This window comes from Paroedura picta, chromosome 11 (assembly GCF_049243985.1).
Source record: "Paroedura picta isolate Pp20150507F chromosome 11, Ppicta_v3.0, whole genome shotgun sequence".
Classification (NCBI taxonomy): Eukaryota; Metazoa; Chordata; class Lepidosauria; order Squamata; family Gekkonidae; genus Paroedura; species Paroedura picta.
Window position 1 is genome coordinate 61,998,895 of NC_135379.1, and position 12,127 is coordinate 62,011,021.

The following is a 12,127-nucleotide window of genomic DNA, read 5'->3' on the forward strand; positions in this document are numbered from 1 at the left end:
CCGAGGTCTTTCACGTCACCCACTGCCAGATCCTTTGCCTGGAACCTGAACCTGAAGCCTTCTGCTTGCCCAGTGAGGCTCTACCCCTAAGCCACAGCCCGTTTTCCTCCTCCTTTACTGGCCAGCACACCTGGACCGTGCCTTCTGCCCTGAACCCTTCCCAGAATAACTCACGGTGACACCTTTTTCCCCTTTTCCTCCCTGTCTCCTCTCAAAACACAACTTTTACTTTGATGTGAAGCCTGGGCTTTGAGACCTCCTCCCCACTCCCATTAACCTTCATGGCTAATTACAGCTAGCTGTGGGAGGCCCTATAATTAAGGCATCCTCTCAGGCAAAACAAGCTGGCAAGGAGTGCGATGGGCTGTGATTGGGCAACACCCACTGAGATGACTAGGACAAGGTTGGAGGCAAGAACTTCTCCTCGGAGGCTTATGGGAGTCCACCAGGGGGCAGGGAGGGAGGCTAAACGAGGGCTTTAGGCCAGCTGCGTTGTGTCCACCAGCTCATGCCCAGCTCAAAGGTTTGGGGTAATTTGATCAGGTGTCTAGGGCAGGACAATGTAGGGCAGGACAATGTAGACAACAAAGGCTTTCTCCCAGAGCTGTCCTCTTGACCAGGGGTAGTCAACCTGTGGTCCTCCAGATGTTCATGGCCTACAATTCCCATGAGCCCCTGCCAGCAAACGCTGGCAGGGGCTCATGGGAATTGTAGGCCATGAACATCTGGAGGACCACAGGTTGACTACCCCTACTCTAGACCTCTGCCCTTTGTGGCTTCTAAAAACAAGCAACAAGAAGGTAGGAGGACTGCTCTGGGAAAAAAAGAAGCCTGCCCCTACAGGAAGGGGCTTCCCTGGATGGTCTGGATGAGGCAGAGGTTCGTCCTCTGCTGAAGAAACCATAGTTTCTGGGACCATGGGACCTGGCTAGTTACTGCCCCGTTTCACTCCTTGCGCCTCTGAGGAAGGTGATTGAAAGGGCTGTCGGGCGACAAGGCCCAGCTTGGACGTGGGGAGGGCCAGAAGGGAGAGGTCAAGAGGCAGCCCTGAGCACAAAGGAGCAGGGAGACTGGCAGGAGGGGAAGAGGCAGGGGAGGCGTCCCTTTCCTGTGTACAGCCTCCCAGATGGAGGGGGAGGTGGGGTCTGAACTCCCCTGCCCCCTATACTTGCCAGCTCTCAGTATGTCTGGGAGGCAGTAAAGTTTCCAGGATGAGAGATTGTCTGGCCATCAGCTCCAGATTCCCCTCTCAATGGATCCCTCATCAGCTTCTCCTGCTCTCAGGTAGTTTGTTCCTGTGAATCCAGGTGGACATGTTGTGAACAGCTGAGCAGAGTGTTGATTGTTGCTGCTGAAGACGTGTGTTTGATCATCCCTACCAAAATCCTTGTTTGCCTCCTGAAACGGTGGTTTCCTTGCCTTTGCTTTGGCAGGTATCTTTGTAGCCGGGAAGGGCACGTTTTCAGCAACTTCAAGCCAGGAGGTCCATCTTTCTGCACGTAACAGAAAGCCTTCGCTAAATCCGACTATGGTCACAATCCAGAACCAGATTCATAGTTCAGAGCTTGGTCTGACAGGTCCTAAGTAATCATCCTGAGCAGAGGGGCTTCCCCTCACAGGTCCACGCTCCCCCTTTCTAAATGAAACTGTGGTGATGACTACAGGGACAGGCAGCTTTAAAAGGGGATTGGATTCATGGCCGGGAAGGCTGTTAGTGGCTGCTAGCCATGGTGACTGAGGGGAGCCTCCTCAACAATTGCCACCAAGCCCCATAATCCCAGAACCAGGAGGCAACATCTGGAGAAGGCCTCGGCCTCTCTGCCCTGTGGCTGGCCCTGCAGAGGAACTGGCTGGCCCCTGGGTGAGACGGGAGGCTGAACTGGAGGGACCCTCCCTGGTCTGACCCAGCAGGGCTCTTCTGATGTCCTTAGGAAGGTCTCGGCCTCTCTGCCCTGTTGCTGGCCCTCCAGGGGAACTGGCTGGCCCGTGAGTGAGATGGGAGGCTGGACTGGTTGAGCCCAACCTGGCCTGGCCCAGCAGGGCTCCTCTCAGGGGAAGGCCTCGGCCTCCCTGCCCTGCGGTTGGCTCTCCATAGGAACTGGTTGGCCACTGGGTGAGAGGGGAAGCAGAACTAGGTGGACCCTCATTGATTTGACGCAGCTGGGCTCTTTGTATGGTTTAATATTATGTGTGATGAAGTTCTCCAGACTATGATGAAATTACACTGGCCAAAGCATTCTGTGTTTTACTCCTTGAAGAAACATTTGCTCTCCTCTCTCAATACCCACAGGTGCTTTGGAAGGTGCTTTCCAGATGGCTTGGTTACAGCGCTCCTTCCTCTTTTCCGTCCCTTAACCTGCACAGGGATTCTTTCCTGCAGCTGGCTTCCCCGAGGGGGCATCTGCCTCACCATCCTGCACACACCTTGTCCTGTGGGAGGATTTTGCCGAGCCATGCGAACCTCGTGGGTGGAGAAAGGGACTGAATCTCTGGCTTCTGTCTTGCAGCATGCCGGCCCGGGTTCTTTAAGGACTCCCCTCAGAGTCCGACGTGCACAAAATGCCCCCCGCACAGCTACACTCAGGAAGAAGCATCCACCTCCTGTGTGTGTGAGGAGAACTATTACCGCAAGGAAACGGATCCGCCCACAATGGCCTGCACAAGTGAGTATGTTTTCCTTGCATGAAGGGTTGATTGGGTCAGCCCCGTCCCCAATGACCTTTGCCTGCCAGATCCTCCTCTGAGGAGAGAGAATGGCTCTGCTTGGTGATCCGGGGGACGGACTCATTGAGCTGAAGGTGCTGAGCCCTCCAGCCGGGATCTGCCTTGTTCCGGCAGAGAGTCCCAGTGCCATAAGCAGAGTGGAACAGAGATGGATGACGCACCACCTGGCTGTCTCTTGTTGAGAGCCGGAGGAAGAGGCAGCAGGCTTGGTGGTGCCCAGATCTGTGCCATTCAGGTCTCAGAGAGGGCCTGCGGGCCACGGGAGCCTGCTGTCAGCTCCCACTTGACCCTTTCCTTATGAGAGTGGCTCTTGACAAGTGGGTCACAAAGAGTTCCCGCCCTTCCCAGACTGTGCCCCTCAAGTCCCCACTGCCTGCTTTGGCCTCTGCTGGGGCCTGTGGCTGGGCAGGCTGGCCGGGGGTTTCTGCTCAGCCTTTCCACCCGTCCCTCCTTGTTCTCCTGCTTCTTACCATGTTGGCTTTTCTCCAGCTGAGCTCTGGGGATGCTTCAGTGGGTTCCTGGAGGGGTTGGGTCATGTGGGTTACTTGGCCTTCTTTGAGCCCATTCACTTATGATATGTGGTGAAAGGGAAGCTGGTCTCTTTCCAAGGACCCATGCACTCCTGGAGGCGTCCAGGTGAACTTCCTAGAAAGGAGCCCCAGGAGATTTGAGGCATTTTAGGAAGTCAGATAATACGGAGGAAAGTGCCTGTCTTTTCCCTGTTGTGCTTTCCCCAAATATGACTTGGGCACTCCCAGAGCTTTCCCCTCCAGGCCAGAGCAAAGATCAATGTCCTTTGCTCTGACTTCAGATTCAGATACCTTTGCTGGCATAAGATTTGATATAGATAAAACAAAATTCAAACCAGAAACAAACAAAATTTAAACCAGAAACAAATTCCAGGAATAGACATATGGACAGCAGCCAATCTGCAGCCAATCTGCAGCAGAGATAGATTGGTTCTCGAGTTGATTGACAGAATTTTTGCAAGGTCCACTTTCTGAGATGGCTCCTTTGCACTCAACAACATTTTCACTAGATGTTTCTCATCGATGCACAGACACTTCAGTTTCCCCATAAAACCCCCCAGATAATGATGGAACATTTGAAATTTGGGGCAGTTGAATAATAGGTGGCTAAGGGAATCTGGTACATTGCACCCATGCAGACAGCTTCTCTCGTTTCGAGGGGTTTGAAGGAAGCGGCCTCTTGATAGGTTTGAAGGGAAGCTATTTAGGCATGTAAGAAGAAAGGCCCTTTTTAGGAAATAGATATCTAACACTTGAAGATATAGGGGCATTGATTTGTAAGACCAGGGGATGTCCCAGTGACCAGGTGAACAGATCCTGTGGGTTGATGTGCCTATTATCTAAACAATCTTTTTGTGATCAGCATCAGGACTGTGCTCTTGTCATAATTGACTAGAGTAGATAAATCTAATCCTAAACAATGTTTATGAAAAATTACTTCATTAAATAAAATAGGAATCTCCTAAAATGTTAAAAGGAGAGATAGTGGAAGACAATGGAAGTGGATTTTTAACCAGTATTTGAATGTACATATTCAGGCTCCGGTTTCTAGGGTCTGTTGATCAAGCTCCGCTAAGAGTATATAGTTTGCGACACATTTTGGTATATCCAACAATTGCCTAAAAAAAGGTATATTGACATTTTTCAACTTTGCTGCTGAATGCACCAATCCAGAGAGGGCTTCCAAAAAGCAGTTGGGGGATTATTTTAGCTGCATAGATTTTCATTGTGGCTGAGAAATTCCCATTACCCCTCTGGTGGAAAACCTTTGCCAGTAAAGCCAGTTGCCCCTTAGAGGATTTGACAGTCTTCTCCCTATGGTAGGTCCACTTGTTATTATAGCTAAAATTCATACCAAGATATTTGAAGTGATATACTTGCTCGATCCGATTGCCTCTCACCTTCCACCGGTATTTATGTCTTGCTTTGGCGATGACTAAGATGGTGAGATCATTTTCAGTACAGTAGTCTATAAAAGTTCTAAAGTATCTTATTAGGCCTATTTGGGTTCTTGATAGGATGATCGTATCATCCACGTACAGTAACAGTGGTGTAGATCAGCAGTCCGTAATCTTTTTAATGTTGCGGCCTGCTGCCAAGGGGTGGGGGGAGAGGGCAACCCGGGGCCCGCGCATGCGTGGCAGCCCGCACTTGTGCGTTTGCACCCTGGGACGGCGAAATGCACACACGTGGCAGTTTGTGCATGTGTGTGTGCACGGGGCTGCCACGCTTGTGCGTTTGCGTTCCTGGAGGGGTCGCAAACACGCATGTGCAGTGGCTCTGTGCATGCGCACATGCACAAAACTGCTGTGCATTTGCACTCCCAGGGGGTCGCAGACACGCATGCATGGCAGATCTGTGCATACGTGTTTGCGCTGGTGGCATGCCGGCGGCCATGCTTCCCTCCCCCCCCCACAGCAAGAAGCTTGCCGGCCTGCAAGCTAATAGGCCGCTTTGGTGGCCGATTTGCTCATGACCTGGCGAGCTTCTCGCTGTGGGGGGGGGGTGGCAGGGAGAGGGACCCATGGCCCGCTGCCAAGGCTATCGCTGCCTGGCACCGGGCTGCAGACCAGTGGTTGGGAACCACTGGTGTAGATCTATTACCTACCGAAGGGGAGTGACCATTGGTTCTCCCAAAGAGAGCAGGGAGATCGCAAAGAAAAAGATTAAATAAATGAGGAGGAAGAATGCACCCCTGCTTCACTCCCCTATTAATGGGTATTTTATTAGTTAGATTCCCCTTTTTTGAATACTTGCCAGAAATTATTACAATGTAATTGTTTTAATAAAAGTAATAGGTGGTCCTCGATGTTTAATTGTTAGGGTAGTATTGCTCTGATATAAAGGTGAAGCCGTGCTGCAGCCATGGACACCCTCCCACGCTCCCTCTGGGTGAAAGCTCTGCCCCAGGTTCAGCCAAGCTAGTAGAACTGTCCCTCTGGAGGGAATGGCTGCTTTGGAGGGTGGACTCCATGACATCCTACCCCACTGAAGTGTCTGCCCTCCCCTGTCTCCAGCTCCAAAATGCCCAGCTCTTTCCCAAGATGGAGACGCAGAGGATTTTCAGAGGGGCTCAGGGGCTGGGAGATGGTGTTGTGCTTTGCTGGGGGTGGTGCTGAGCTCTTGGGAGGGACTTTGACTCTGACCCTCTCCCGTTCCTTTCCCCGCCAGGACCGCCCTCGGCTCCTCGGAGCGCCATCTCCAATGTGAACGAGACGAGTGTCTTTCTGGAATGGATCCCTCCTGCTGACACGGGTGGCAGGAAAGACGTGTCTTATTATATCGCCTGCAAGAAGTGCAGCTGGCACTCGGGGCAGTGCGAGGCGTGTGGCGGCCACGTCCGGTACCTCCCGCAGCAGAGCGGCCTGAGAAACACCTCGGTCATGATGGCAGACCTGCTCGCTCACACCAACTATACCTTTGAGATCGAGGCCCTCAACGGCGTGTCCGGCCAGAGTGCGGCGGCTCGGCAGTTTGTGTCTGTCAACGTCACCACGAACCAGGCAGGTGAGTGCCGCCTCCGAGGGGAGGGGTTGGCCAGGGTGGCGCTTGAGGGCTGGAGCTCCCTGGGCTTCAGGGGCCAAGGGCTTCTTGGAGCCACCCACGGGGCCCGTAGTGGGGCTCTCTTTCTTAATCTGAAGCTGCCCTGGCCCGAGTGCTTCCTCTCGGAAGCCTACAGACTGACTCCTACAGAATGTTTCCTGCTTGCATCGGTCCTAAAATAACTGAATCGAAAGGCGTGGTTCCTATCCCTTGTTAGGAGGAAGAGCTCCCCGTCCTGCCCCCCCCTCCAAAGCTGGGTATTTTGAACCAACTGCTTGAACAAGGAGGCAGAAGGTTTTGAGTAAGCGGAGTTGTTTTGAGGGTCGGTTTGTGCAGCCTGCAGGGTCTTATCAGAATGCTGAACATTAAATAAAAATAAAAATCTAATCTTCATGGTTGTCAGGACCTTGGCTGCGAATGTGAAGGCAGAGGACCTGCTCATGGCTAGGAATGAAGGTGGTCAATTAAGATCAAGTATTCTCGGGCCTGTTGTGATTTTAGTCCCATCTCATGATGTTACCTTGCAGGGCTGCCTGGGCGGCGTTCACAGCTGAGAGTAAGAAATCCTGCTTCACACCAGCATCCGTTTAGGGATTTGGGGGGCTGCTACCTGCAGAATTAGTTTCCTGAGAAGGAGAGGTGGCCATGGTACAGCAAAGGAAAACCTGCAAAGTGTTTCTTCACAGATGTAGCGGCCCTTGTTCCATATGTTTGCAGGGCCACGTACAAGGAAGCCCCTCCCCCCGCACCAGTGCCGGTAGTGTCCCCGTAGCCCAGACCACCATTCCCAGAGGTCCCCTCTGTCCCTTATCCCACTCAGGGCTTCTGCCACTCGCTTCCCTCAGAGTTTCTTGCCAGAAGACCAAGGGGGTCCCTCTGCAGCTCCTTCCACCCAGTCAGTCTCTGACCAGGTGTGTGGGGGGAGGGAAATCTTTTTCTGCTTATGAAGTGCAAGGTGGGGACGACCATGCAGGCAGGGGCCGATTGGGGAAATCAGTCTGCCGCTAGCTTCTGTTCAAGCCCCCGAGTGCAAAGGCACAGCTATGCTCGTCTCTGAAAATATGAGCCCACATACTGAGTTGATAGTGATATCATTCAGCCAGTAGTTGTAATATATTGGTTGGTGTAGATTTCAGATGTTGCTGTAGGTGAATATGAGGCTTATGAGCCACAGGGTCTGGGTTTGAATTCTGATGCTGCTGTGGCCACACTTGGTAGACCTCCGCAGAACGGTCTCTCTCAGACTGGTTCTCTCAGTGACTGAGTGCGAGGGAAGTGGGTGGAGCTTAGCCACACGTGACGAAGCACCACGAGGCCGTCTCTGGCCAAAGCAAAAGTGAGGAATGCTGTTTTTGGAGATTCCAAACCATCTGCCACAGTCCTGGCCTGGCGGCTGCCTCGGTGCCAACAGCCCTTCGGCTTTACTTGGTTAGGCTTAGGAAGGAAGGAAGGAAGGAAGGAAGGAAGGAAGGAAGGAAGGAAGGAAGGAAGGAAGGAAGGAAGGAAGGAAGGAAAGAGAACTTGAATTCTGGAAGGGGAAGGAAGGAAGGAAGGAAGGAAGGAAGGAAGGAAGGAAGGAAGGAAGGAAGGAAGGAAGGAAGGAGAACTTGAATTCTGGAAGGGGAAGGAAGGAAGGAAGGAAGGAAGGAAGGAAGGAAGGAAGGAAGGAAGGAAGGAAGGAAGGAAGGAAGGAAGGAAGGAAGAAAGAAAGAAAGAAAGAAAGAAAGAAAGAAAGAAAGAAAGAAAGAAAGAAAGAAAGAAAGAAAGAAAGAAAGAAAGAAAGAAAGAAAGAAAGAAAGAAAGACCTCATTTGTTTCAATGCAGAGTGCACCTGGATCAGGATTCTGGATGTGGCGGACACATTCTATTTGGGGGGAGCAGACTGGCTTTGAGCTCCAGCCGGGATTGTTTCCTGACAGCTTTGCCTCTTCCCCCTATTGCTTCCCCCTGTCCTTGGTGGGAAGGGCACGGGCATTATGTCTGGCCTTTCAGTCAGGGAGGCGACTTCCTTTCTGACTGGGAACCCCAGTTCTAACTGGCGTGGCAGCAGGACGGCCTGTGTCTCGGGGGCCCTGGGTCAAGAAGAAGTGTCTGGGAGGGGGAAAGGGGAGCAGCTCAATAACCAGCTTCTTATTTCCTGTTCAGTATATAATTCAGTGCAACAATTTCAACTGTATGTTAGACTTTGAGATGAGGAGGAGTTCAGGGTCCAGGAAATTAATGCCAGGGAGGTGGTGGGGTGGGAAGTGCCGTCAAGGGGCGGCTGGCTTGTGGCCACCCCCTGCAGGGTCTTCAAGGCAAGCGGCCGAGAGAGGTCGTCTGCTGTGGCCTGCCTGTGGGTAGCGACCGTGGACTGCCCAGATGGGCTCCCTCCAAGTCCTGACCAGGGCCGAGTTGACTTAGCTTCTGCGCCAGCCCAGGCCAGCCCTGCTGAGCTTCCAAGAGCTGGTGAGGGGGGGCTAGCCTGGGCCATCGGGTCAGCTCTGGCCAGGGACAACCAACTCAGGTTTTGTTTATTTTATTATCACTGTGTTAGATGCAAATGAAAAGGTGGCTAGGAAATAAATAAAAAGGGGATACAGAGACCAGGGCCTAGTCTGCACACAATAGATAATGCACTTTCAATGCACTTTAGAAGTAGATTTTCCTGTTCTGCACAGGAAAATCCAGCTGCCAAAGCACATTGAAAGTGCATTATCCTATGTGTGCAGACTAGTCCCAGCATCGAAAAAGCCGCTTTTTGTTAGGGCTGATTGAAAAGGCACCTGCAATTTTTTGTTCTTTAGGCCAGCAGTGTCCTAGTCATGTCACATCCTGCTTCTGAATGTTATGCAGAGGGGCTGCTGTCTCAGAGGGGCCAGCGTGGACCCTACTGGCGAGTAGGGGACACGTAGCGCTGTTCTGTGGATCTGGGCTACCAAATATGCCCAGTAGATGCCTCCATCCAGGTACTCTGCACACTTTGCACCCCACAAAGGGGGTCATGCTGTGTTGGCACCTTGCTAAATAAGAACGGCTATTTCTGCCTCCACCTGGTCCCAGCCTGTCAATTGCTTCTGTGATTTCTTGTTCCAGGAGCAGAATTATTGATTCAAAGCCTGAGGTGAGAAATTGCCACCTGACTCTGCCTAGAATGTTTAAGGATAATCAGAAATAAGATATCCGAAGAAATCACTTATCATATTGACACCCATTTTTTGCATGCCAGATCCCCATCACGGGCCATCTGATGCTTGCGTTACAAGTTCATTCCCTGGTCCAGATGGCGGAATGTCTGTTCCCAATGAATTATGGATTAGACGAATACTTTATGCTTTTATTTATAACTCCCCTGTTGGTAATTGGCTTCCCTCCGTTGGTTACTAGAGGTTCAGAAACACACAATATGTGTAAGCAGTCTGTCTGAAGCTTGAAGTGCAAAAAAAAAAATTGCAAAAATTTGTTATGTTAGATTTAGCGCCCTTTTAAGGCAATCTGGTGCATTTAATGCCATTTTGGATTTGCAGTTTGGCAGGCTTAACGGGCTCAAAATGGACGCGGTTTTGCTGTCGAAAGCTGCCCGGCTAACTTTGCAGTGTTTCCATTGGGCAAGGCCCTGCCTGGGCCACAGGAGCTAGGGCCCTGGAGCACCAGACTGGCCCTGTTGAAGAAGCCCCCAAGGAGGAGGGACACAGTGTGGACTGAGGTGATGGTGCTGGGGAATTAAAAGACCACTTGCCCACCTGCACTGCTTGTAGACTACCTCTGAATTTGGAGGTTCTATATAGTCACTGAGAGACCTAATAGCCACTGAGAGACCTCCCCTCCATAGATCTGTCCAATCTTTCCTTTTAAAGCTGTCTATGCCTGTGGCCACCACCACATCCTTTGGCAATACATTCTGCATTTTAATCACTATCTGTGCAAAGTATTGTTTCCTCTTTTCCATCCTGTATCTGCTGCCCCTCAGCTTCACTGGGTGCCCTTAAGCTCTGGATTTCGGGGAGAGGGAGAACAGGATCTGCCCGCCCTGTGCCTAACTTCATAAAGCTCTGTCACATCCCCCTTCGTCATCTCTTTTCTGAAGTGAAAAGTCCCAGCAGCCTCTTTGGTCCTTTGTCCCAGGGCCCGGCTCAGAGCCTGGAGAACAGGAAGTGCCTCCCCCCCCCATCAACCCCCCACCCCCACCCCATGGTCTGCACCTTTCCACTGCACATTAACTCCAGAACTGGTTATTTTATCTGCTGCTATGTTGAGCTTTGAAGATCTCCCTATGAATTTTAGTCATGAGATGAGGGGGAATAAGCACTCTTGCTGATGATGTTTACGAGACATTTAATTACATTTTTGCAGAGTGATTTCCAATTACAGCAAGATGCTCTGTATGTGCATTAAAGGCCCTGTGATAAATCTGAGGCTTCAGGAGTCTGGTGAGCAGCCTTCCTGCCTTTAATCGCATCAGTTACGTGCAGCTATTTTTAGCTGTATGTTTATTTTCTCCACGAGTAAACTGTTTGCAGGGGCCAGAAATCTTCTCCGGCGCCCCCTCCCCACTCGGGAGGAGGCAATCTGCTAGGACGCTCCGTGCCGTCTAGTTCAGGGGTAGTCAAACTGTGGCCCTCCAGATGTCCATGGACTACAATTCCCAGGAGCCCCCTGCCAGCGTTCGCTGGCAGGGGGCTCCTGGGAATTGTAGTCCATGGACATCTGGAGGGCCGCAGTTTGACTACCCCTGGTCTAGTTAGTCGCCCTGTGAAACGCAGCTCTGGAATGGAAAGAAAACCATTGACCTGCAAGCTCTCTTTCCTCCCCCACTGTGCAGAATCATGGCCACTCTTCATGCGTTTTGCCTTCATTGAGATACAAACATTGTGAAAAGATTGCTCCTCTGCTGTGGAATTGTGAAGCCGCCCCAGACCCGAAGACCGTTCAGGTAGCTCTCTGGAGCTTGGCCTCCGGGTGTTCATCCATGACATGTAGGAAACGGAACGTGGTGGAGAGAGTCGCACAGGATCTCGCCGATATTAAAAAACGAGGAGGTGCTTTTTTAAAAGAAGAAAATCTCTATTCTGCAGCCAGTCGCAGCGGACCTGGGGGTCTTTGCAGGCAGGAGACGGGCCTTGTCTGCCTCTGCTGCACATTTCTCACTGCAGCTGCAGGATGCGTTGCATGCAAAGCCAGTGTTGGGCCCTGCCCCATGACTGGGATCCCTCCTCCCCCACTTTGTAGGGTGGGGCTGGGGCTGGGGAGGAGAATAGCATCGATGGGGCACCGTCTGCAGCTGCTTTGTGCACATGTGGACATGTGAGGGTGGGGGGGCAGGGGGGAGGCAGCCAGACACCTGTGTGGAGGCATTCCCCTTGAACCCACATGGGGGAGGATCCTGATAGGGTTTTGGATCTTTACGTGGGGCAGTTATCAGCTTCAGATTAGGACGTTGGTGGAGATTTGGGGGAGGTTTCTGGGGAGGGGAGGGCTTGGGGATGTGAAGTGCCTTGGCCTGGTATAATTCCATAGAGTCCCCCCTCCTGAGGCTCTTTTCCTCTGTAGCCTGGACAGCAGCTGTAATTAGGAGCACTCTCCAGGCCCCACCTGGATGTCGGCAGCCCTGTTACGTGGAGTGCTTGATCTGCTTTGGAGAAGAGAAGCGTTTTCGTTTTAAGCACCTGCAGCCCAGGTCTTTCTCGGGACCAGCGGAGGCCGTCTCTTTTGTATGAGTCCTGCTTGTTCCCAGAAGCATCCTGGGGCCTGATAAATGAGCAGGCTTCCCAGTCCAGGACCCAAGAGAGGAAAGAGCTGATGGGAAGGACAGGGAAACTGAGAGGCAGTGCAGTATAATGGGCAGAGTGCTG

General features: G+C 52.0%; 1 protein-coding gene across 4 annotated transcripts in view; it reads left to right on the top strand.

Annotated features, from left to right (window-relative positions):
- The window catches only part of EPHA5 (EPH receptor A5), a 139,602-nt gene that overhangs the window by 66,357 nt on the left and 61,118 nt on the right, over positions 1-12,127 (top strand). For all 4 annotated transcript variants that reach the window (XM_077302526.1, XM_077302527.1, XM_077302529.1 and 1 more), the window contains exons 4-5: positions 2,508-2,663; positions 5,925-6,260. In XM_077302526.1, coding sequence (XP_077158641.1) covers positions 2,508-2,663; positions 5,925-6,260 — 492 coding nt within the window. The remainder of the gene's footprint in view (positions 1-2,507; positions 2,664-5,924; positions 6,261-12,127) is intronic.